Consider the following 25,623-nt stretch of genomic DNA (forward strand, 5'->3'; position numbering starts at 1 on the left):
GTTCAGGGAGGAGCAGGAGAAGCTGAATGTGTGGGTGGCCCTGCTGAACCTGGAGAACATGTACGGCACAGAGGAGAGCCTGAAGAAAGTGTTTGAGCGAGCGCTGCAGTTCTGCGAGCCCATGCCCGTGTACCAGCAGCTCGCTGACATCTACGCAAAGTCCGACAAGACCAAGGTACGATCCACTGAGTGCATTTGCTGAGACAGACGCTGGAACACTGTGTTCCGTCGCCGCTAACGTCTGCATGCCGCTCTTTCTGTGCGTTTAATCGTCTCTACGTCACGCATGTCCAGGAGGCAGAGGGCCTGTACAAGACGATGGCGAAGCGTTTCCGTCAGAATAAGGCCGTGTGGCTGAGCTACGGGACCTTCCTGCTCCAACAGGGACAGAGTGACAGTGCCAGTGCTCTCCTGCAGAGGGCGCTGAAGAGTCTGCCCACCAAAGAAAGTAAGATGGTTTGCCCGAACACTGCACTGTATTCTCGACAAAACCGTTGGGTGTATATTTATATTGTTGTGCTGTACACCCACCCGCCATTGACTGAAACTAGCGAGTGCTCATCCTTTCCACTGTGTCAAAGTGTATAACCGCTCAGGTTTCTGCTTCCCCCGTCCCAGCTGTGTATCTCCACAGGTTCTAACCTTTCTGTATTGTCGTGCTTCCTCTCAGGTGTGGATGTGATCGCCAAGTTCGCTCAGCTGGAGTTCCGTTATGGTGATTCAGAGAAAGGTCGCACCATGTTTGACAAAGTCCTGACGAGCTACCCGAAACGCACCGACCTCTGGTCCGTCTTCATCGACCTCATGGTCAAACATGGGTCACAGAAGGAAGTCAGGTGAGCCAAGGCCCTTACTCTGCTTTCTGACTCCCCTTTGTCACTTTAGACACATTTTGTTTCCTTCCTTGTATCTTTTCTTTGTTAAAATATGCAGCCCGGTGTAAACGAATGAGCCTCGATGCTTTACATGACAACAAGTGATGGTTAACTGTGTTAAGACCAGTTTTATGATCAAACATAAAGAGTGCTTTTTGGTGTGTTGCTATCTGTCTCCTGCAGGGCGCTGTTTGATCGCGTGATCCACCTGAGTGTTTCAGTGAAAAAGATCAAGTTCTTCTTCAAGCGCTATATGGAGTACGAAAAGAAGCACGGCACCCCGCAGAGCATCCAGGCAGTCAAAGAGAAGGCCATGGAGTTTGTGGAAGCTAAAGGCACCGAGGCTGCCAACTAATGACCAAATGCACACAACAATACACACATTGTGTGTGTGTGTGTGTGGACTGCAGTTTGCTGAACCCGGTCTGAGCCTCACACCTGTTCGCAAACAAGCTTGTGGCTCCAGATGCTCATACAGGTTCCTCCTCCAAACGATCAACTTCTTAGCTTTTTCTTTTTATTGTTGTGGACTGAGACTTCTGAACCTAAAAGTCAAACATTTGTAAAGTGGGTTGGAACAATCTGTAAATGTTCAAAGAAACTGGTATTTGATGTTTCATTATAGTCAATTTTGCACGAGAACGTGCTATGAAGAGAATAATTCATGTTCTAACTATTCATTTACTGTGTTTTCGTTCAAACATTTGTGGGAGCATTTTCTATTAATCTGTCCAGCTTTTCAATAAATCCAACACATTACAATACATTACGTGACATTTTATTTAAAAGCAACAAATACAAAATAACAGTATATAGGGACATGTTTACATACAATACATACAGGCAAGACTAGTTTTTCTATCAGTCTCTTTTTAAAAGGAAGGGGAATGGGACACAATCTGTAACAATATCGTCTACGTAACTCGTCATGGTTGTAATCCCGCTGGTCTTGGTTTCAGCTGGAGGTTGTGGCTAACCTCTGACTGCTGGAGCATTTCACCTACATTGGCAGTATTGAAGATGCATGTGTGGCACAGGGTTATAGGGTGACTGACATGGTTTGTGCTGGCTGTATTGGTAACACCCCTGAGATATTAGAGGTATCCAAACTGATCCTGATGTGCTGCTCAATGCCTGTAGTGTTGTTTGTCTCTGGCAGTGCTGCACTAGTCGTCTGCTGACAGTGGCAATGATATCCTGCTCTCTAATGTGGCTCCTTTTGCCTGACATGTTTTTTGGTGAACAGTGCAATATGGAAGTAGAACTAGGAGTGTATTTTTTTTAAATTTTTTATGAAAAGATCCTATTCATCCACCCACTCCCTAACTGATCTGACCAGATCATTTTGGCGCTGTCGATATCAAATTCCCATGAAGGCATATTGCTCAAAGGTCAGCAGCAGGGCAGCCATTTGGGCTCACTGTCAACATTTCTTGTGAGATGTCTTTAAGATGACCGCGGCCCATCATCCCTAGTGTATTTAATGTGTGTGTTTTTCTGTAAGGGGAGTCCTGTTTCGTCTCTCCCAGCTCCCTCACACCTCCTCCGGATCCAATGGACTCTCGGCACCCTGGGGAGTGTCTGTGTGGAGCCGGAGGATGGGTTTGTTACACATGGGGCACACGCTGCGGATCTCCAGCCACTTAAGCAGGCACCTGATGGGACAAAAGTCACAGTTAGCTTAAAAACAGTGACAATGTAATCTAGTTTAACAGGAGCCACTCCGCTTGACACGACCACATGGACTGAAAGGAAGCCATCATTATGGTGGGTTAGTCCAAAATGTAATAAATGGAGTTTTGTGGCATGTTCTTAGATTAGCATGGGATAAGGAGGAAAGATATTTAGAAGAGCACTTAGTAAATCTTCAAACATGATTAACTATATAGGTAGGATAGATAATTATTGATGAAAATTATCAAAATGTATTTCAAAGAAGACGTAAAGATGTAGTTTTATAACACTCACTTCTTGTGAAATGCATGTGAGCATGGGCAAACTCCCAGTTCATCTCTGGTCCTGAATTCTTCCAGACACACCGCACAGGTTTGCTGCAGGAACAAACAAAAAACGCAAGGTTAGTGTTTGTGATCAGATTTTTATTTTATTGCCTTCACCTCGAAGTGTCACATTCAATGAGACACATTTGAGCAATAAATTAATTCTGACCTAGATTTATAACATAACACAAATGGAAGCTTGTGTTTTGAAATAATGCCTTTACCTTGACTATCTTTCCTAGTAACAGTATTATTTCCACATTCCCTTGTTACAGAGATTGAGACGTTAAATAAAAAATGAAAATGACCCTTAACCACCGCTGTCTTGAAGAAAACAAAGAACTTGTAAAAGCTATATTTTTAGAAATCACAAGAGACGAGCGAGATCTTTTTGTAATGCATTTTGAATGAGTGTAGTTATTCCTGGAGTCCTAATTCTGCTCCAAGAAGGAAGCCGAGCAGGCACTCAGACATTTTTTTTTTTTTTTAAATGGCTGCATTTGAGATACAAGGTATTTTCAGGCCATCTCCTCAGTGTGTGCAGCATGTTAATCGCATCCCACCGAAGCCCATAATGGGCCATCTGAGCTGCCATAGAAGCAGTGTGGTCACGAAATGTGCAAAGCTACACGTGTGTAATGCAGATCATTACATATATACTTAACACAAGAAATGCGTAAAAAGCGTTTGCAGCAGCAATGACTTACTCCTAGGAGGCTCAGTTTCTTGCTTGCACCCTTCAGCACCACCTACAGTTGGAAAAAGGAGAAGGAGACAAATATCGCCATGTGATTGATGTGTCAGCACACAGTTATGTTGGCAGAAAGTCTATGGTGTAAAACAAACATTTCAGGTGGGTTCAATGTCTGGATGTGACTAGCTTAAAAACATTTGCAAGAGGGGTGTGTACTCTTTTATTTGTTTAAGAAAAACACATTATGAATACGTATAATACAGCCAGCTGCAGCTGGAGTTTAACCTTCCCCGAAGCTGTAAACCATGTCACTAACTGTCACCACAAAACACTGTGACACCCTGCTGCTACCTGCTCACCATGTCAGGCATGTTCACACTGCAGCTGCAGGAACAGTTTTGAATCAGGGGGGCAGCTAAGGACATGGATGAAGTCAAGGTCATGTATAAATGGCTGTGTTAGGTTACACAGTTCATAATAACAGTGTGAAATGCTACGTTAGTAGCCTATTTATAACCTGCCTCAGAAGCTGGTGTTACATGTTCCCCCGTAGTGACATATGCTGCAGTGACTACATACCTCATTGTAGCTGAACTGCTCCCTTGTTCCTTGTTGTTTCAACCTGAGTGAGGCAGAGGGAGAACAACATCTGTACGGTAGAAGTGACATAACATACACAGTGACATACATAACAACTGTAACTTTAGTCAGTGGTTCCCAACCTGGGGGTCGGGGCCCCCGCAAAGGCTCGCGAGATGAGTCTTTAGGGTGAGCAAGATGATCACCCTGGTAGATAATAAGAAAAAAATAACGAAATTCTTCTCCAAACTTTGTTTCTTTCTTGTGAATTATTGTATCAGGTCTCTGTTTATTCAAATGAAGCCATCTGAGTGAAAACCACTCTTTGACTGAACAGCAGAGGGGTCACAAGGAGATATTGCTTCATGTTAGGGGCAAAAAGGAAAAGATATTTGGAACCACTGACTTCAGTCATCCATGTTATTCATCAAAACTCTGTATATATTCAGTCATGTGAACGAGCTCTACACTGCAGTCTAATTACTATGGATGAATAGGCATTAGCATTCACAAACCTGATTGCAATTTATACCTAGATTGATTGCATTTCTATTTAGATCACTCTACAGCCCGACTGATCTGATTTTGAGGCCAATAATAATCAATATCTTAGAAAAATCTGATAATGAGACACTTGTGTCATTTTTAGAAACGCATAACATAGACATTTTTTGATAAGGGCCCTTTAAATGTGATGTTTACATCTGCATTCCTAGATTTCTATCATCTTGTGAAGTTGATAAGGGGAAGTTGCTTATTTAAACATCCAGCAGATACAGAGCGACATTAGCATTTATTTGAGTCCAATATTTACTTTCCTTGTACAACTTTTTTCTGGTCCAGCTAGCTAATGACAGCTTTGTCTGTCTAATGTTTGGTGCTGGGCCGATAGTAGCTTGTACTGAGTTTTAGAGCCTTTTACTAAAAATAGCTGCCTATATGACTTATTCTTCATCGTATTAAATAGCCCTGCTTTTGCTTTAACATGCATATGCATATAGCTACTAGCATAGATTGATACGTTTTTCTTTTCAAACAATTATAGACCATATGTAGCAACGTTGGCAGCTCTACAGGGCACCACTACATACATTTGCACCATTATTGCTGCTATCGTCACATATTAAGATCTTATTACCGAGCTAATTTTGAATTATTTTTAACCTGCCGTGTTGCAATGCTCGTTGAAACTGCCAAAAGCTCTCTAACAGGATTGCCCTCTTGCTGTAATGCCAATTGTCTTTTTGCACGTTCTGCTTTTTCCCCTGTTTCGTGTGTACCTTCCTCACTCTCTCTCTCAGATTTCACCCCCCAAACCTCCCCCACCTACCTGAAAAGGTAGCAGCAGAAGATGAGGCTGAGCATGAAGACGAAGAGGCCGATGCCCAAGACAATGACAAACACATTGAGCGGGAGGTGATACATGTCAGACGTCATGCTGCAGTAGTGTTCAGAGCGCTGAGAACCCAAACCACACAGGCATCCTGGTAAAAAGAGTTTGCAGATATATATTAGATGCTTAAAACACATTTATATTTCTTTTATGGTTAAATGTAGAGGAGTAACTGTCATTCTGTGGGACTATCCTGACAGTTAACCTCGAAACCTTTTTATTTATTGGTTTCTGTATTTTATTTATTACATTTTCCATCTCAAAATGGAGAGCTGCTGAAAAAAAACACACAGTCTGGCCACTTAATTATTTTCTTTCCCATAACAAAGACCAAAGCTTCCCCAAGATTTACAGCATTTAGTTGTTAGCATTGACAGTGCAAGTCCTAATTGGTGGCATTGACTTAAGATGCTGCAATTTGTGCAGACGGTTGTTCTGTTACGAGTTTAGAGAGCAACCTCCTGGGACCTGGGGAAATTATTTTCCCTGGTCAAGGAATGATTATTATTTGAAAGCAGTAATTTCAACTCTGCAGTGAGGAGCAAGAGGAATCATGGCAGACTAGTAGATTGTTAAGCATGCTTTGAGTTTCTGGCTGGCACAAAACGTCACCATATGTCTGCTTGACAAAGACAATGTGGCACTCTGGCTCATGTCCACACAATCAAGAGTTTTATAAGATATTTGGCGAGAAGCTTTACATAATTGTTGCTGTTTGTTTTGATGCAGGTATTTCCAGGGAGCTGTGACTGACACTGTGGTGGCAACTGAGGCCATCACAGGACTGTGCGTTAATTGGCTGTGAACAAGACAAACATGGAGGACAGACACCACTTCCGCTTTACCACCATCTGTTCCACAGACTCTATAGAGGTGACTGGTAGAGTGTGTGTGTGTGTGTGTGTGTTAGCACTGGGGGATGGAAGGGTAGGGATGTCTAGCGCCTGTCTGAATTGTGTGTGTGTGTGTGTTGCAGGTGGCAGGGGGTTGATGTATATTAAACAGATTGACCTCTGGGGACTAAAGGATAATTTGGTTAAACAATAGCAGAGGAAGCCCCACTTCCACATGCCACATGTATTCCTATTAATTTGCAGCGAGGATGTTCGTTGCCAGCCTCTAAATGCCCATGTGTCGCTCTTTAGAGTGAATGAATGGGTACAGCTTGCACCCTGTGGGGGGTATGGGTTGGATAATTTGACATGGCTGGGTGGTTGGGGGATTTAGAAGGGGGGGGGGGGGGGTTCGTGTAGGGAAGACCTAGGGTAACATAATGAGAGATACAATCATGAACCAGGCATGGATGCACTGCAGTATCAGTCAACAGCAACACAACAAGAATGTCGTAAAGTTAGAGAATACAATATCTTCAGTTTTCAGTTGTCATGGCTGTCAAACAAACATGACCTTGAATTATTCTTGTATTTTAAGTGAGGCCTCCACTGTCTCAGTAATTTAACATTTCTCAAGTATGCCCACTACGAGGATCCCACAAGCCAGCAACTGAGTAACTGAGTTTACGAGACACAAGTAAGTACACGCGCCACCACCTCTTGTTTATTTGGCAGACAGCAGAGAAATCCATTCACTTACCGTTACACCATTGGAACGGTTGCATGAAATGTAACTCCCAGAGTAGCAGCAGTAAATCAAGGCCCCGTCAGGAGGAGGCTGGAGAGGAGCCAAGCTCGTAGGCCGAAGCTATGGACACTGAATCTGTTTGGAGCCTGGATTGAGTCCCTCCGAGCTGGATCGCTCTTTTGTTGGGTTGTGTCAGCTTCTCAAAAAACAACCATCGAGATTTTCAGATTTGCTCAGTTTTGTTGGCTCAGCAGTCTGTACTGCCCAGCATTCCCAAATCTGGATTAACCAGTCTGTGTAAGGATTGGGAGATTTAAAACTGGGGTTTGGACCGGGAGCGAAGATCTCATGGGCTCCTGGATTCCAGTGAGAATGATGTCATCACAGAGAAGAAGAAACAAAGAAATCTTGTTGACAAGAGCGGATTGTTATTCAGACGCCTCATACTATGTGTTATTCAGGAGTTGTTATTGTAAAAAAGCTGAATCTCACTCAGTCACAATGTCATAAACAACACAAGCTGCTTGGTAACAGGAAATACTTACATTTCCAGCAGAAATAGGCCTCTATACTTTACGTCTGCAGTGTTGTCCCCTCACCAAATTCAATGACATCCACCGCTCAAAATGTCAGTGCTCGTCCAATGAAGGTAATTATCTGGCATTAGTCTGTGCTTTGTCTTCCTCCCAAAGCTGCTTTTTTTAACAGAGGATTTTCACAAGTCTCATCCCCCACTCCTCTGTTGTCTCCTCCTCCAGTCCTCTGATCTTGCAGCGGGTATTCCTCCTCAGTATGGAAGGCAAAGATGTGCTGCTTTCCTCAAAACCCAAACAAAGTGAGGACAGCTCCATGCAGTCAACAACAGTCCTCTAGCTGGGATTGGTGTTTTGCTGGTGAGCCTGTGTTTTGTGTGTCAGTCAGTGTGTGTGTGTGTGTGTGCGCTCGTAGGGGGCGGGGGGGGGGGGGATCCTACTCTCCCTCTAACCATCTGCTCCTTCAATTCAGAAAAAAACAGACAAAGGTGGTGTGTGTGCAGACGTGTGTCTGCGTGTGTCGTTTTCAGACTCTCCCACCTCCAGCTGGCTTTGTCAGGGCAGGCTTCCCCTCTTCCTCTTTCAATCCCAAATGTTGCTCAGAGACAGCCTGCAATTCGCCTTTCCCTTCCTCCCCTTGCTCCTGCTTCTGCTCTGCCTTGGGTTTGTAAACAGATCTCTGCTCATGTGACCAGCCGTTTTGCCTCGCAACTCTCCTCTCCCTCAGCCCTCCCTCGCTACCTCAGTCCTCCAATCTGTAGGCAGAAGGAAGGCAGAATGAGCCTGACACTGACGAATAGGGCGCCTGCAAGCATGCTGGTGTGTATGTGTCTGTATGCGCACGCCCCTGTGCATGTATATGTGAGAGGGAGAGAAGAGAGACATTTGCAGCAAAGTCGAGGGAGGCCCCCGCCAGTAGCATGCGCATGGCTGATGTCCTGACAACCAAAACAAAGCCATTTTTTGTGAAGTGGAGGTCAGCAAAAGAAGAGATGATGCAACCTCGTTCACCATTTCCTTCCTTCACACATACAGAGATTGTATTTTTAGATCTACCCGCTGATTATTATTCATGTTTGCTTTGTTTGATCTATATTTGAACACTCGTGTCACTCTTTTTTTGCAAAGAAAGAACAAGGCAGAAAAGAGAAGGGAAGAGACGTCTGTCGATAGAGGGAACAAAGCAGGAAGCGAGACATAAAGGGGAAAAAACACAGAGAGAAAAGTCACAGCCCGGACAAAGACGTTGCCTGCACGTCCACCCCCACACCAGCGGCCTTGGCTGACAAATCGCTGAGGGAGTGAACAGCTGCTGGGCCACTGGGCAAGCTGTGAGACGGTCAAGGGGAGTGCTGCTTCACCAATCCCCAGAGGGAGGGAGGGAGGGAGGGCGGTAGAGGCTTCAATAGGATTCATGCCATTTTCATTCCCCCTCCCCTCCTCCCCTCCTGCTCTAGTAATGACATTACTGCTGAATAAACGAACAGCTGGATTGACCGCACAGATGCATGCACTGCTCGTTGTTTACAGGTTTCAGAATCAAATGAGCGCTTTGTTGTAGCTACAGGCCTGTGTTGTCATTGTTGGCATGTGAAGGATGGTGGTTAACAGCACGCCCTCTTGTGAAATAGGATGAAACATCATTGTATCAAGAGCTTTCCTGACAATAGGAAGGTTGAACTGTGAAGAAATGACTGTAAAATACAATGAAAGGGGGTTTTTTTCAACATAGAGGACAATTCGTTAATGTTTCACAGGGGAGTGACTGACGAAACTGAGCAAGGAAATGAGGGAGCAAGAGAGATGCAAATGTTGGCCTTGTTTTCTTAGTGACATGTAAATTGTTTTGGCTGTCCCGACCTTTTGTTTTTGCATAAATCATAGGTTTGCCTGATTGGAAATAAAGTAACATTGTAGGTTTATCTACTCACAACAAGGTTCAAGACCAGAAATGTGCTTAAAAGCATAATAAACGACATTATACAAATGTGTCACTTCAAAAAAGGCAGATAAACACTGACACACTCTTGTTACATGGGCCAGTACAGATAAAGTCTTTGAATTATCAAACAGTTAAGCTTGAAACAGGAAACTGACTCAGTAATGTCAGTTATACAGCAGTATCTAGCTAATGAACTGCTAACATTTGCCAGAAGAGCTACCATAAGCATATCTGACCAAGCAAGGCTGTAGCAGCAAATCTTCTTAGCGTATTGAATTGAAAAAGAGTGCGTTCTATCGTTTATGAATTCAACTTTTCATTTGTACGGCAAAAAATAATTTATTTCTTCTATCAAAAGTTACATAATCTCTCTTTAAAGCAAGAAGCCGCAGGGGCTTGACGTGCATGGAGCTGTTGTCTTTGCTGATGTTATCAAAGTTAACACTCTGCTTTGTGCCCTGGGTATATTTATGGAGGCCCCGCACTTGAGAGCAACACAAACATTCACAAGTGTTGTCAATCATTGAAAACTGTACAGTGTGTATCATAATGCTTTGCTAGACAGCAGTGCTTCATATGTTGCCATACTCGGAGAGCAGTGGCAGATTGTTTTCAGTAATTCATGACTTGTAAATAACATAGTTGTGACAACAGTAAAAACAACAAACACCCAGAACTGTGTCAGTTAACTGAAGTTAACCAGAAATATGTTGACCATCGTGTTATACTCAAGTATTATACCATCAGTCAAACTATATATTGCAGTAAATTTAATCTGTATTCATTTATATGTTCTGGGCATTGAAGGAACATTCTTATTAAATTACATTTTTAACTATAACTTAGATAAATTACTAATACTAGCTAATAGAAACAAAATGATTCCTGAAACAATACAGCTGTCTGCAAGTTAAAGAAGTCCTTTGTCCTTGTGAACTCGTCAGACCTTACTGTAATACACTGCCCATTCCCTTTTCTCCACGGCAGGGGTGTGTCCCTTTGCAAATCCATTTGCTGCTCCGTTGGCCTCTCCATTCAGTTTGCCATTGTTTTCACCGTCCATTTGGTCCTTTCTCAGAGCCAGAGCTGGTTTAGAGGCGTGCCAGTTCCATAACACTTTGTTCATATCATCCTGGGCCCTGATACCCATCAGCTTCTCTTCATCACTTCTCCTCTTATCCTCGTCTTCATCGTCGCTGTCGTCCTTGCCGGAGCGACGGTGGTGGAAGCTGCGCATCTCCCCACTGATGTTCTCAAAGTACTGGTGGATGCAAACCTTGGCGAAGCTCTTGGCGTGCTCCTTGCAGGTGTCGTCGAACATCTTGCGCTCAATGTCAATGTAGTGAGACCAGTACTTGGTCTTGAGGAAGGCGGCTTGAGTAAAGCATGGTCGAATGGCTCGGATCAGGAAGGCCGTGAAGGTCATCATGAGCAGAAACATCCATCCACATGCCTGTAAAATATAGAATTACTAAATGTGTTGGTGAGGCAAAATGACCATGACATATAAAAACCAGAGAGACGGACTTTGGTGAAGAATCCGGCTGACATTTTGTTGTGTTTGTGTTCTTGCAGATATTGAAGATCGTGGAAGTCACATACTCCAATGGGTGATTAAAAAAAAAAGCATATCTAGGAGCTTTCTGACAGTTTTCTAGTTCATTAACAGAATCTGAATATCAATAGACTTTTCAGAGACATGTTACTTTTAAGCCTGCATTAATGTCCTTGGGCTGATCAAAGACCTAAATAACAGTGTGGGTGTGTTGGGATGGATTGAAATAGGTCCCAGTGCCATGAATAATAAATTTAGAGGCTTATCTTTTCCTCTAATAAGGGAACCGGAAAGCTTCAGTGAGCTCAAAGTGCAAGGCTAGAGTCGGGTGGGGAGATTTAAGTTAAATACAGTTTTTAAGGAATAAAGCAAGGACAATTGAATTTGATTAGTCATCATTTCCTGCGATGAAGTTCGAACACTGCCTGCTGAAAGTGTCCCCCAACGTTGGCCACACTGTCTATTTATAGTTTATTGGTCTGACAATCAAATGTTGGAGAAAATAAATAAAACTCTTTAGACTAGAAATGCTTTTATAGTCAGAGATTCCCCAAATATTAGAAACACAAGGATGAATAAAACAATGTTTCTGTCGTGAAATCCACAGGTTTCATTAAAGATCAATTCTGAGGACATGACCGGTGTCTTCAATAGGCCTTTCTCACAGCAATCATTTTTACTTGTCATAAAGGCACAGGTTTAACAATTAACATTAATGATCACTCTTCTGAAGTCAAGTGTCCCAGTTAGTTAGCTGTGACAGTGAACCAGCATTTACAACACCGGAACCCTGAATCTGAAGCAGAGCAATGGCATTTAGCCACCATACATATTTACACCTGTCATTTTTCTACCCTGATATTTCAAAATGTCTTTTGTGAAAAAGACCTAGAGTTGATGACAACAGATTTACTGATGAAATGTTCTTGTTGTTACATCTAAAAACACAGTTAAATCTACAAACAACCATGCTGGCTTATAGCTAACAGTAGTAGCCACGTCTATTCAGATTTATTTTTCACATTCAGTCCAGAATTCCTCTTAAATGTGCCATTTAACTGACGTTTGTTCTTTTAAAATGTTCCTTTTTATCTCCATGCATGCCAACTAATTACCTCCAATACAAGTTAAAACACGGAAAAGTGAGGGGAAAATAAATCAGATGGCTACCTGTGAGATACACTTGATGTATCGTGATGCTGCCACTCTTACTTCCTGATGCTCAAATAGGTCTTTGCATGGAATCCTTGCCAGCAGTCTGAGTTTCTCCATCTCGGACATCCCCGTCAGCAGACTGTAATTCCCAAACGTGTCAATATCCAAGTTGATGCTGAAAGCACAGAGGAAGCTCTTCCCATCCATGAGAGTGACAGACACCCACACCGCAGGTGCTATTAAGGATCTCTGTGTGATTGAGCAGAACATGTAGCGGAGGATTGTTGGATCCTTGCTCCGTTTCCCTATGGGTCTTTTCCATTCCTCTGTGAGCACTGACACGTTATTGTTCAATATAAAACCTAACAGAAAGAACCATATAGGTGGAATAATGAGCAGTCCGATCCCATAGGTGTAGTTGTATTCTGGCATACAGGGGCAGTTGAACTCAAAGGCAGAGTACATCTGTGCACTAGCCAGTGCCATGATGCCACAGATCCCATTCATAAAGGATTCCTGGTTGGACTGGAGGAACTGGAACATCATACGAAACTTATCCATTTTGGGAGATGTGGCGGATCTTTGGTTCGGATGGAATTGTATCTATGAAAGCAAGTGCAGCTGGAAGTTTGAAATCAATCAGTGAAAAAAGTGGAAGAAAAAGCGCATTTAATTTGCTTGAGAACAAGTTTCACCGTTTTCCTATTGTGTTGAATGAAGGTTTAGCCGGAACCACTCTCCTATCGTATCCTCTTCTACAAGGATTATTAATTACAACTAATGGCTTTATTAATGATTAATAAATTGTGCACTATATAACATTGAATGAATGTTGATAAGTCACTAACAAAGGGCCAAAGACGTCTCACTTTTTAATAATCCTACAGCAAATGTTAGTAACTCGTCATTTATAACTGTTAATAACTTATTAATAGAAGGTGTTACAATAATAATCCGAGACTGTTAACAATAAGTAGTTATAAAATGTGATCGAGATGCTCTGCAGAGGCTTAGCAGACAGAGAGACTTCTCCAAACCCGGCAATCCAAAAGTTGTTCTCGATAATGGCGTATTGCTTTAAAGCATTAGTAAAGGATTTAAATACGCTGATAAAGCTGGTACAAACCCATATATTGGTGACGTTTTAGAAAGTGGTACCAGAATATCATATGCTTATAGTGAACTACGACTGTTCTTCTAAACCATCTTTCATCAGTTTGATATAGAGATAATGATACAAAGTCAGGCATAAATCATTGCCATAGATCAGAAAGAAACATAAAAACACACATACCTATTTTCTTAACGTTGGATGAACAAAAGGAGACGAATAAATATCATACAGCAACAAGATAGTCCATGGTAATTAACTTAGAGTTCTTTATATACTTATTAGACATCGTAGCTCTGACTGACTGAAAGGTGTTTCTCGAATTCTCTGTGGTGATGTTCAAAGCCGACCACATCATCTGTCATCATGCCCCTCCCTTAACAGGTGTTCAGTGTGATGTAACAACAGATTGTCATTCAGCGCAAATTTTACTAAAAAATAAACCTGTTACAGTTCTCACAAACACACTTCCAGCTGGTCCTTTTGAAATGCATTCCACTTCACTATTCTTTGTCTTTCTTTCTTGTATGACGTTAGTATGTGGTTGTGTTCATTCAAGTCACCTGGACCTCTGGGATGCAGTGTTGTTTAACAATCCTGACATGCAAAAATGATCTCAATACATTCAAATATCCGTGGCTTTGGCTGGAAAATGTGGTCGTTGTCTACGAGGTGAAGGGTGAATCTGTTTCCGCTTGCTTAATCAGAACCAAATAAATCAAAACGCTTATCTCGGGCAAAATATCAAGGCAACTTTCACCCGCCGAATGAGGCAGAGCTCGACAAACCAGTTAGAAGCCCACAAGAGGATAACAGGCAGGGGCTTACTCTGCTATTCATAGATGCAAACCATTTTCCTATTTTAACAATAGTGAGTGGCCTAATGGTTGATCCTTCATATTACTAAAAAACATACTGTAAACTTTTGACTCTTTCAGTGACTCACTGGTTCACTTCATGCTGTTATGAATATGCAGTTAAACTTACAGGAAGTCTGTGCTATCTGTTTTCTTCTGTGTATTGCACCGGAAAATGTCACAGCAGAGCAGTTGGGCAGGGTGTGCAGGAAATAAGTCACGAAAGAAGACCTACGATGACGTCTAAAATAGGAAGAGAACACTGAGCCTGTGGCTGTGCAAGGTTAGTCTCTTGCTTCCTCCTTTGTACCAATTCACGCATTACCGGAACATCGCAAAGCTGAGATAATTAATCACTTCTTTTGGTGTGTATTCTTGTTCTTCTTCTCCTTTAATGTTAAGTGCAGTAATAAATGGTGTTTTATATACAATGTGATCACAGAAACGAGTAAAGAGGATGCTTCCAGGCCATCGAGGAAGTAGCTTCTTTCTTACTTGCTTTGCATCATTATGAAATTTGCCTGCAGGAACATTTCTCACATTTTTCACATATTTGCAAGGACTTCTATTCTATTCTATCTATTCATTTTTTTCTTTCTCCATATTTTGAAGGACACTAATGCATTTTTCAAAATGACTGAAATTATTTTTAACTGTCTAACTTATTCACAGACAGTATTGACGATGCCAGATACTCTGCTGCGAGTGTTTGTGGTAGCTTTGGGTCTCCTAACGTATCCGAGGGACGAGCCCGGGGTTGAGGAATGGGATGAGATCACCACAGCAGGCATGCAAAAGCATGAAGAGAGGCTGTTGACGGGAGGAGAGAAACTGGACCACAAAATGGCAGCTGTCAGGGAGGAAATCACACATGCTGACAAAAGAGGACCTCAGGATGATATAAAAAACATTCAGTCCGATCAACATGTGACTGAAAAAGACACACTGTCAGTCTTACAAGGTGTGTCAGTCATCCATCAAGATTCAGAGAAAGAAGTTGCTGATCACAACTCATCAGAAAGAGGACATGTTAAAGAAGATTCAGATCCAAGTTGGCCTCAAAACTCCAAAAGTGAACCTGCGACTGCTCTGAAGACTTCACAAATTGACAGTGAGCTAAATGGAGCCCCACGAGGGCAACAAGAAAAGCCTAAAGAGAAGGAAGTGTTCAACCCCAAAGAACAGGAATCACCTCCGTCACACCATCACGCCATGACATCAGAAAATGAAACTTCAGAGGACATCACTGACTGGGAGGGGGATTACCTCTGCTACACATGGAACATACTCTCCATCATTTCTTTGATCCACTTCTTTCGGAAATACCTAAGAAAACAATCCCAAATGAAACAAGAAGAAACCAAGGCCTTCCCAGTGACCTGCACCACTGCTGAAGCGCTGCTACCAGACAACGACACTCTGCAGCAATTTCATTCGAAATGTTTGGAAGTCTCCTCAGAAAAGAAGTGGAAGGAGTTCTTGGAGGGGTTTACAAAGGATCTGTTTGCAGCCATGAGGACCGTCTGTGATAGCAATGGCGGTATGGTGATTGAGGACTTTCAGATAGTGGATGTGTGCGATATCATCGTCCCCTTCACCCCCCCTTATCCATACAGTTTCCAGTGTCAGCTGTGGAACAGTGAGCCAAATGACCTGCTGCCAGATATGCAAGTCTGTGGTCAAATCAAACTGGTGGAAAATGAGAAAATCCAAAATGGCTGCCACTGCCAGTCTCCTAATTCAGATGATATGGTGTGCTTGCTGCATTGTGAGACTGAGAGTGTGAAGACGAAAATGACTGATACTCGTGATGTCCTTCTTTGCATGGAGAACTCCCCCTTCCTTTCAAAATCACTGGTTACCAGATGGTTTCAGAGCACTATCAAACAAGCGTGGGAACAGATTTCACATAAGTATGAGTTTGAGCTCAACATTAGCTACATTAACGCTCCGGGTGCTCTGATAGTTAGATTCAGATCGGGGAAGAAGATTAGCTTCAGTATGCGTCCTGTGGTTAAAGTCAACACTGATGCCCATTTCTTCATTACTCATTGCTCCCCAAACAACTTGGATACTTCCTGGACACTCTCCCTGACCTACTATGAAGATAGTTTGTTAGAGCACATCTCTAAACGCCTGCCTGTAAACTCATGCCATAGACAAACTCTTGAAATTGCACTTTTCCTTCACAAGAGACAGACCGCACTGTCAGGAAGCAGCGCTCTCAAGGATTTTCATTTCAAAGCTGCACTAATGCATCTGCTTTTGACCAAAGACCCATCACAGTGGAAACCAACTCTTGTGGCTTGTAGGCTACGAGACTTACTGGCCTTCATGGAGAGAAGCCTCAAGAAAAAACTGCTGCACCATGTTCTTATTGGGAACCCTTTAAGACAGAGGGTTATTGAACTTCCTGCTGAATATACTCATGCAAAGACCGTGAATCTCTTCCATCCCCTTGTGGTCCACAACTGTATCTACAAAAATGCTGTGATGCATTTCCAGGAAATGCTTAGAAACGCACACATGCTGATACATGATTATCTTGATTAACAGCTCCATTCGTTTAAACAAATTAAATCAGTAGCCTTAAGTGTGCAGTCTAAGATATATTTTTAATCTGGTCACTGTTAAGATCAAGGTGAATGATGTCTTTACTTCATGACTAATTGCAATAGAAACTTCAGATACAAGAGATTAGCAATTTATTTTAAAAAATTCACATTTCCTTTCGTAATCCTGCTGTCAGTACTTTAGGAAGTCTTGATGCTCGCCCATGTCGGGGTCCTCTAAACTGAAAGGGTCAGCATCCAAGAATTTCATCCGAGGATCAATACTTGTCAGATCCGTCCTTGTTGCTCAAGTCGACCTTCCAAGAGTGATTGGAGATCACATTCCTAGAATCTGTTGAAATAAGACAAAACTACTACTCCACAAAAAAATGTAAGTTTGTATATCATTTACATCTCACGATTACCACATTGTCAAAAAAAGGATAAGCACATTGGTTTAGCCCTACCTGAGCAATAAGCGGTTTGAATATACAAGTGATGAATTGCTGAGAATACTTGTTGTACATGCGTATTGAATGCTTGTCTATAGCAGACCTTCAAATGCTTAAGGAATTGCTTTAGTGGCATGAAAAGTGGCAAATAAAAAAATGTGTATGAACTAAAGTGTGTTTCAGCTGGTTTTTATATTCTGCAATCAACAGAGAATTCCCTACATCTACTGCAAATGCCAATCATGAGCAAACAATGAGAGGTGACCAATAATAATCACACTATCTCTGTATTTTCATACACCTGTATGGGTTTGTAAGGTATATCATAATGTGACATTTCCTTTTGCATTACATTGCAGAAAATAAGTATTACATCAGTAAATTCAATTTACTCAAGTAAGACTAAGTAGTTTACTTAAATATATAAGAAAAAGTGACCTGTATTAGTATTATGTATTAAATCAATTGAGGGATAAAATAACATTAAAAGCTTCAATAAAAAAGTTGCTGAAGGCATTTATCTTATTAAAATGTTTTAAATAATTCCTGCAGCAGATTTAAGTGAACTGTTTCTTCAATTGAGTTATATGTAGGCTACACATAACATCAATAAGCTTGATCCAAAATCAAAAGATCAAGTGAATTCAAAATATGAGGGAGATTTAGAAAACGTTGGTGAATATTAAATCCGACAAATAAAAAAAGTTTATTCTAAAATCATACCCGGATATTACGTACCTGATGACGTCAACACCAGGAAGTTCCAACGCAGTCCCCTTGGCTAAACGTTGTACTCGGAAGCTCAGTAATCCTCGTTCGCTTTTTTTCTTCATAAACAAAGTGAAACAATCGTATTTGATTTGGCAGATTATCGTTTTATGTGGGACTCAGCCGCGTTGTTTTTACTTTGTGTATCTGTTTGCACTATAATCTGTTATTATCGTTGGTGCTAGCTAACGAGCCAGCTAACGTTAGTTACGGTTGTTTTGGTTGTTAATGTGAACATTAACGTCACGTCGACGTGCCTGTGCTGAGCTTCAAGTGCTAGTAACGCAATTTGAAAAGTTTATTCGATATATTCCTGACGAACTAGGCTTTTTTTTTAATCTGATTGACTTTACAAAGAACAATAGTTCATGTAAATCCGGTGTAGTGTACCAGGTAGCTGTTTAGCTAACGTCAACGGCGGTCGCCTAGCTTTAGCTACCAGTTTAGGGACCGTCTGTCCCTTGCCCCGAATAGCGGACGTCTGGTGGGCTTAAAAAGCTGCCTGTGAACCGGATCCAATGCGTGGGATGATGGGCACACAGACTAGTCCAGTCAAGAGTTACGATTATCTCCTGAAATTTCTTTTGGTGGGAGACAGCGATGTTGGAAAAAGAGAAATCTTGGACAGTTTACAAGACGGATCAGTAGAGTCTCCTTATGCCTACAGCGGTGGTGAGTAACTCTCTCTGCTTTTGTTCAGTTGTTTAGAAATGAATTAAAAAGTCTGGATTGACCAACATGAACTCACTTTGTGTGTAATCGCAGGGATTGATTACAAGACCACCACAATTCTGCTGGATGGGAGAAGAGTGAAACTAGAGTTATGGTGGGTGTCTTAGCAAAGTAGAATGATCAAGTCCAAAGTGATGAAATGGACAAACCCAAAACATACTAGTGTACTCACTGTAACATGCTCGTCTGTGTCTCCCACAGGGACACATCGGGGCAGGGCAGATTCTGCACCATCTTCAGGTCTTACTCTCGTGGAGCACAGGTGAGAACTATAAAGCAATGTTTGTGTTTTCCATCATTATGTCACTCTGTACATGTGTCGACATGTTTGGCTTTTATTCCACAGGGCATCCTGCTTGTGTATGACATCACTAACGGCTGGTCGTTTGACGGCATTGACCGCTGGATACGGGAAATTGACGAGGTAACTCCGTTCGACACGTTTTCTGGTTGACGAAGAGAAATCCCCGAGAGAAATCAATGTCTACTAGTCGGTGCAATAGCTTCAAGAAATCCTGTTTCAGAGAGAGTTACATGACCTAAACACATTCCCATATTTTCTTGTGTCCATCAGCATGCCCCAGGTGTCCCCAGGATCCTGGTGGGAAATCGTCTTCACCTGGCTTTCAAGCGGCAGGTACCGACGGAGCAGGCAAGGGCCTATGCCGAAAAGAACAGCATGACCTTCTTTGAGGTCAGTCCGCTGTGCAACTTCAACGTTATCGAGTCTTTCACAGAACTTTCACGCATTGTGCTGATGAGGCACGGGATGGAGAAGTTCTGGAGGCCCAACAGAGGTGAGTTTAAGAATTGTTTTCTTTTTAAGATTAGGAATATATGTTTGTTTTCCTCTATGGTAGAAAAAGAGTGGGTTCTCATAACTCTTGCTGTTTTATTTGTCTAGATTTAGAGATATATATATATACCTCTCTCCCACCACCTCAGTGTAGGGGCCACATACAATTTTGTATAACGTCCAAATAGTACAGTTTATGAGCAAGCTGAAAAGATAGTATCTGACATGGCATCCGGTCGTAACATTCATATTCCACCTTCTTGTCCCACAGTCTTCAGCCTCCAAGATCTGTGCTGCCGCTCCATCGTCTCCTGCACACCGGTGCACCTCATTGACAAACTGCCCCTCCCCGTGGCCATCAAGTCCCACCTCAAGTCTTTCTCCGTGGCCAACGGCATGAACGCAGTCATGATGCACGGACGCTCCTACTCGGTGGCCAACAGTGCAGCCTCGGGCGGTGGCAGCGGCGGGAGCAAAGCCAACAGTCTGAAACGCTCAAAGTCCTTCAGGCCTCCACAGAGTCCTCCGAAGAGCTCGTCGTCAACCTCTAAGGGGAACTGTAAGATTTCATAGGGATGAGTGGACTCATGGTTGCCAGTATTAAAGGTGTTGTTGCTCCAAGAGGGTGACAAGGCCATAGGAGAGCACGGAGAGCCACCAGCAGTCTTCACCAGAAACGGAGATGTAGCTGTGAACTCACATTGATCTTTGGGAACTGCCTCGGATGGTTGGATTGGTTGTTGTTCTTTTTGCTGGTGCCCTCTGGTGGACGCCCCGTAACCCGTTCTCTTGCCTACAGGGGCTCACTGTTATCAAGGAGAACAAGAGTTCCCTGGGACTAACAGATGTGAAGCAAGGATTGTTGCTCACCTGTTAACACTACAAATGAGTGGAGGGACATTAGCTAGGCTTTCACTTGGAAAAGGATTGTTTATTGTATTTAAAGTTGTAAATATGCTGTGTGTGCCGTGCTTGTTTTGGTCAGTGTTTGATCTCGTTAAGGAGCTTCTTCTGATTGTTTTGTCTTGGAATGTTTTGGGAGACCAGCTTTGGTGTACAACTTATTTGTGTGTCTTATGCTCTTGTCTACCGTGGAAAATTCCCGTTGCAACCTCAACGGTGCTCAGCTACTTATTTAAAACTTAGATTAGTTATTGTTTTTTAAATAAGACTGGCTTAAATTGAATGTCGTGAGAAGAGCAAGGGCTAGTTTCCCAGACAGAATAGTACTGGATTTTAGATAAATTGAAAATCATTCTTAGCCTAGCACATCTCCATCTGTGAAACTGTCCAGCGAAGTCCAGCTGTTCTTGTTTTAAGACTTCCTGTGGTGTCCCTTAATTTCCGCCCAAATGAATTCACCCTCCATCTCCACCAGTCTTTGGTTTGAACATCTGTTGACTTTCTCAGGCCATTTTTGCCTCTAAATCTAATTTGCTTAGTTGCATCATTGTCCCTTAAACTGGTTTAAACCACCACCAGCAGGACCATCTATCAATCTGTTAACTCTCGGGGCTATTCACAGATTTCTTGGGTGCGGAGGAGGAAACCTTAAACAAACTCAGATGTGCACATTGTTTGCTCAGTCACGACATTATGCCTTCAAAAGGTGCTGCAATCGTGTCTATTGGTCCTTAACAGGAGTTTGTAAGCTCACAAGACATTGGTGAGAGGAATATTTTAATTTGATTGCTTTTTGGATCTTTTATTTATACGCGATGTATTTATGAATGTAAAACCAGATTCATCTGCTATTTTGTGGTAATATGTGAAACTGTAAGAATCAGAGGTGGAAGGTTACAGGGTACATATTGTGATATTCTTATTAAGCGTTGGGTATTACTACTGTAAATTAATTCTCATTTTCTAACCCTGTGATTCATTTGTGTACATTAGGAGGGTTTGAATGGTTGTTTATGGTAGAGAACAATGTAATGTCAGATGAACATGAAGACTTCCAGGACACAGAAAGGCTTGCATTTTAAATTGGATGTAACTAATAATATCGTTTCTTTTAATAATCTACAGAAATGTTTTTAATTTGACATAAAGTTTTATTTCCACCTCTGATTAACGTGCTGTATTTCCACTATAAACATTCCCAGTGTCATGGCTATGTGTCTGTGATGAAGTCTTTGAGGCCATAAATAATTGGTGCATGTTTATTGAGACCAGTACAACAGAACATTTAAAGCACTCTGTGTAAACGTGTGATGATGATTGTTGCTATCAGAGCTGTGTCTCTGAAGGTTTGGATACGGGATTGTCTCCACTGAAACAGTCACCCAACAAAATAAAGGGTAAAGCGACAGGTTCGCTTTGTGTTTTCATCAATTTATACGCTGTGCTGCAATGATTTTGATTTTTAATTTATTTATCATTGTGGGAATATTTTTTGTGTACCCTTTGTCCAGTGCAATAAAACCCGTTTGGGTGTATGTGTGTGTGTGGGGGGGGGGGGGGGGGGGGGGTGCTGAATTGATTAGCCGCTCTCTCGGTATTGGCCAGTTTTGGATAACCGGCACGTCGCTGCAGCGCATGAATACAGCGCGGTCAAAAGTCACCCAAAGGTTGCGGGGGTCACTCTTAATGAAAAGACGCGGGGTGCTAGTTCTCATCGCCTCGAGGCCTGCGCCGGGACAAAGATGAGTCGCACACTATTGAAAATGTGGTGCTTTACGCCTTCCCACCTGACCGTGGCATCTCTGAGCTCCGTGTGAATGAGCGTCGGTGCTAAAGTGACCGACGTCTAGACAAGAAGGACGTAAACAACATGTTTTGCTGCCCAGACATGATGCGACACGCCCCGTGTTTGGCTTTTCGCGCATTCCGCTTTTTTCACCGTTTGCTCTTTGATCTGTGCAAGAAAAGTAGTGTCCACAGAGGTTTATGCTTCGCAAAAAGCTACGGATAATATTGAATTATAACCGAAAATCAACCATAGAACTAAGAAGTTCAACAGCTCTCTGGAAGAAAACGGCTCGTCCTCTTATTTATGAATGGCACCTCTATAAATACTGTCTGGACACATTTAACGGTGGATTTCTCACCGGAATGTGTAGCTCCGTGCACCCGGTTGTTGGGACAGCTTGCCACCGCGGCCACACGTTTGCTTTGATGATTTTACAATGTTTGTCCAGTTGCTTAGCGCATGGTGCTGCTTCATAAGAGTTTCAGACACTGGAGGACCATGGGGGCGGTCAGAGGGGCTGCCCTTTCCACCTCCATTCACACTCTGAAAGGCTGCATCATGATGTTGCGTCTTTCTCTCTCATTGTGCAGTTTCGTTCGCTTATTTCGCTGTTCGGGGAAATCGACCTGAATGAGAGTTTGCCCATTGTTGCAAGAGTTTGGGTTATCAAGGCAAATATTTCATGCAACCAAACTGCATTTTACACGCGTTTTTTCTTGGATATTTTTTGTTCAATAGATGTCCAGCGCATGGGAACTCTTCTTGATCTTTGGAATTGCTACAACGCTCCTCTCTGCGCGCAGCAAACTCCTTTCAAAAATGTTTACGTGCAAAACGGACTACCACATTTGCGCATCGACAGTAGCATTATTTCAGATTTGAAAACCTAAAGGAGGAATGGATTTGCTCGGTTGGCGACTCATGCAAAAAAGCAATAATGTATAAAATCCCTCTACAACTTTTGGAGGATAGATGTCTAAAGGATACAAGTAGGAAAAATGCACCCAACTCCAATAAACTAGTAATAGGATGGATACGTGCGTATTTGTTGATGCTCCTGGTTTGCGAATTACCCGAACTTTCTGTGTGTGCAAGTGTGGCAGGAGCCAAAGCTGAACACGAAGGATTTTGTCCTAACAAGCTGAATTCCAATCTCTGGGTTGATGCGCAAAGCACCTGCGAGAGAGAATGCAACGTCGATGAGGTGGTATTTATTTTATCCTCATTATTGATTAACTCATAATCGTGAGTTCATTTGGTGTTTTGTTCATTCCAATCTGCTTTCATAAATGCTGTTTTGTGTGTGCAGGACTGTGCAGACTTTGAGAAATGCTGCACCAACGTGTGCGGTCTCAACAGCTGTGTGGCTGCGCGTTTCTCTGATGGCACCCCTGCCCAGCCAGATGGGCAGGGTGGAGGAGAAGGAAATGATGCCCCCACCTCCACAGCTACCTGTGAGGGCTTTATCTGCAGCCAGCAGGGAGCAACTTGTGACATCTGGGTTGGACAGCCCATCTGCAAGTGCCTGGACCGGTGTGAGAAAGAGCCCAACTTCACGTGCGCTTCAGATGGCCTCACCTACTTCAACCGCTGCTACATGGACGCGGAGGCCTGCATTCGTGGGGTGACTTTAACTGTGTTCCCCTGCCGCTTTTACCTGGCCGGGCCCCACACCAGTCAACCGCCTCAGGACACTACAGCTAACCCCACTCCGACATCCTCCCAGGAGGACCCCATGCCCCCCACACTGTACTCCAACCCTCACCACCGGTCCATCCATGTCGGAGGCACAGTCAGCTTCCACTGTGACGTTATCGGAGCCCCCAGACCTGATGTAACATGGGAGAAACAGAGTGAAAGGCGCGAGCGGCTCGTCATGAGGCCTGACCAGATGTATGGCAACGTGGTTATCACCAACATCGGTCAGCTTGTCATTTACAACGCCCAGGTGTGGGATACAGGTATCTACTCATGCATCGCACGGAATTCTGTGGGAGTTCTTCGTGCAGAATACCCGCTGTCTGTCATCCGCCGGGCCGGCGACGATTTCTCTGAAGATCCTGAGATGCCCATGGGAAGGCCATTCTCACCAGCAGACTGCCTGGCTGAAGTAGACCTGAGAGTGTGCAGTGGTGAGCGTCACGTGGACTGGTATTACGACAGCAAGCTGGGCTCCTGCATGGCCTTCAGCAATGGCGGATGTGACGACAGCCGCAACCGATTTCAGTCTTATGAGGAGTGCAAGGCCTCCTGTCAGAGAGAAGGGATGGGGATCTGCTCCCTGCCTGCTGTCCAGGGCCCTTGTAAATCTTGGGAGCCACGTTGGGCCTGGAATGCCCTCTTGAAACAGTGCCAGACCTATGCCTATGGTGGCTGCCATGGGAATGCCAACAGCTTCAGCACCAAGAAGGTTTGTGAGGCAAACTGCCCACAGGCCAAAAGGAAACCGTGTAAGACCTGTCGGGTGAAGGGGAAAATGATGCCCAGCTTATGCCGGAGTGACTTCGCTATTGTGGGGCGGCTGACAGAGCTGGTGGAGGATCTGGACTCAGGGTTAGCCCGCTTTAGCTTGGAAGAGGTCCTGAGAGATGAAAAGATGGGATTGACTTTCTTCAATACCAAACACCTAGAGGTGACTATTGCCAAGATAGACTGGAGCTGTCCCTGTCCCAATATCACCATGGAGGAAAACCCTTTGCTGGTGATGGGTGTCGTGCAGGACGGCATGGCCATCATCCAATCAGACAGCTATGTCAGAGCCATAACGGAACGCAGACTCAAGAAGCTACGTGATGTCCTGAGTAAAAAGACCTGTGAGGTATAGTAAACTCGGACCTGTTAGCCCACATAGGGTCTGTGGTCACCTTTACCTTTAGCACTGAAGATGGGCATTAGAATTGCAAGCTGATATTTAATAACTCTTTAAATCGAATGACACAAATATGTTACATGTTAATGTAGATATGAGATATCATTTGCAACACAGGTTGTACTACATTCCAGGTGTGTTGTGAGTCCATTACTATCAATGCTGAAATGTTATTATAAATATAGATATTCTTTCTTTTGACATGTATTCTGTATGTTTCTGAAAAATAAGATAGTAGCCAGAATAGCAGCCACACAAGTTGATCAACTTGCAAAAATGCCTAGCTTGTGACGCTATAGGAATAGACGCCTAAATAACCTCTTTATTGTGTTTTTTTGTTTTATTGTATTGTGTTGTGTTTATTATATATTGGGCTCTTTATACTAGTCATTTACATAGGTGTTTTATAGGGTTTTTTTCCGTTACCTTTTGTTATGTATGATTTCAAGATCCAATGTGCAGCACATTGCTTCTTAAATATCTCCCT

At 43.0% G+C, this 25,623-nt stretch overlaps 6 protein-coding genes across 7 annotated transcripts in view; 4 read left to right on the top strand and 2 right to left on the bottom strand.

Moving 5' to 3' along the window:
* pdcd11 (programmed cell death 11) overlaps window positions 1-1,641 on the top strand; it is a 13,684-nt gene extending 12,043 nt beyond the window's left edge. For both annotated transcript variants that reach the window (XM_079159157.1, XM_079159158.1), the window contains exons 32-35: window positions 7-175; window positions 295-448; window positions 671-836; window positions 1,059-1,641. In XM_079159157.1, the coding sequence (XP_079015283.1) occupies window positions 7-175; window positions 295-448; window positions 671-836; window positions 1,059-1,230 (661 nt within the window). In that variant the 3' untranslated portion in view covers window positions 1,231-1,641. The remainder of the gene's footprint in view (window positions 1-6; window positions 176-294; window positions 449-670; window positions 837-1,058) is intronic.
* Window positions 1,638-8,299, bottom strand: LOC306695805 (RING finger protein 122). The gene is made up of 7 exons (XM_079159168.1): window positions 7,668-8,299; window positions 7,135-7,478; window positions 5,479-5,632; window positions 4,149-4,191; window positions 3,583-3,624; window positions 2,844-2,926; window positions 1,638-2,530 (listed from the first exon to the last, which is right to left on the bottom strand). Exons 2-7 carry the CDS (start codon window positions 7,157-7,159, stop codon window positions 2,410-2,412), a joined length of 468 nt encoding a protein of 155 aa, XP_079015294.1. The 5' UTR covers window positions 7,160-7,478; window positions 7,668-8,299; the 3' UTR covers window positions 1,638-2,409.
* On the top strand, window positions 7,885-17,419 carry LOC306695799 (inositol 1,4,5-trisphosphate receptor-interacting protein). Its single transcript, XM_079159162.1, is given in 3 exon segments — window positions 7,885-7,990; window positions 7,993-8,015; window positions 14,948-17,419. Coding segments are annotated over 3 exon segments (1,980 nt in total). The 5' UTR covers window positions 7,885-7,914; the 3' UTR covers window positions 16,829-17,419.
* On the bottom strand, window positions 10,481-12,868 carry calhm1b (calcium homeostasis modulator 1b; the record flags this gene model as incomplete). Its single annotated transcript, XM_079159164.1, has 2 exons — window positions 10,481-11,050; window positions 12,323-12,868. The coding sequence occupies 2 exons, from the start codon at window positions 12,866-12,868 to the stop codon at window positions 10,538-10,540; spliced, it is 1,059 nt and encodes a 352-aa protein (XP_079015290.1). The 3' UTR covers window positions 10,481-10,537.
* Window positions 17,420-18,068: 649 nt separating the features above from the next.
* LOC306695802 (ras-related protein Rab-40C-like) lies at window positions 18,069-21,986 on the top strand. Its single transcript, XM_079159165.1, has 6 exons — window positions 18,069-18,719; window positions 18,813-18,873; window positions 18,981-19,041; window positions 19,126-19,203; window positions 19,354-19,576; window positions 19,847-21,986. Exons 1-6 carry the CDS (start codon window positions 18,566-18,568, stop codon window positions 20,146-20,148), a joined length of 879 nt encoding a protein of 292 aa, XP_079015291.1. The 5' UTR covers window positions 18,069-18,565; the 3' UTR covers window positions 20,149-21,986.
* A 1,218-nt stretch (window positions 21,987-23,204) lies between these two features.
* Window positions 23,205-25,091, top strand: wfikkn1 (WAP, follistatin/kazal, immunoglobulin, kunitz and netrin domain containing 1; the record flags this gene model as incomplete). The annotated part of the gene is made up of 2 exons (XM_079160076.1): window positions 23,205-23,471; window positions 23,577-25,091. The coding sequence occupies 2 exons, from the start codon at window positions 23,205-23,207 to the stop codon at window positions 25,089-25,091; spliced, it is 1,782 nt and encodes a 593-aa protein (XP_079016202.1).
* Window positions 25,092-25,623: the final 532 nt, after the last annotated feature.

The sequence above is a fragment of the Pholis gunnellus genome (assembly GCF_910591455.1).
Source record: "Pholis gunnellus genome assembly, chromosome: 5".
Lineage (NCBI taxonomy): Eukaryota > Metazoa > Chordata > Actinopteri > Perciformes > Pholidae > Pholis > Pholis gunnellus.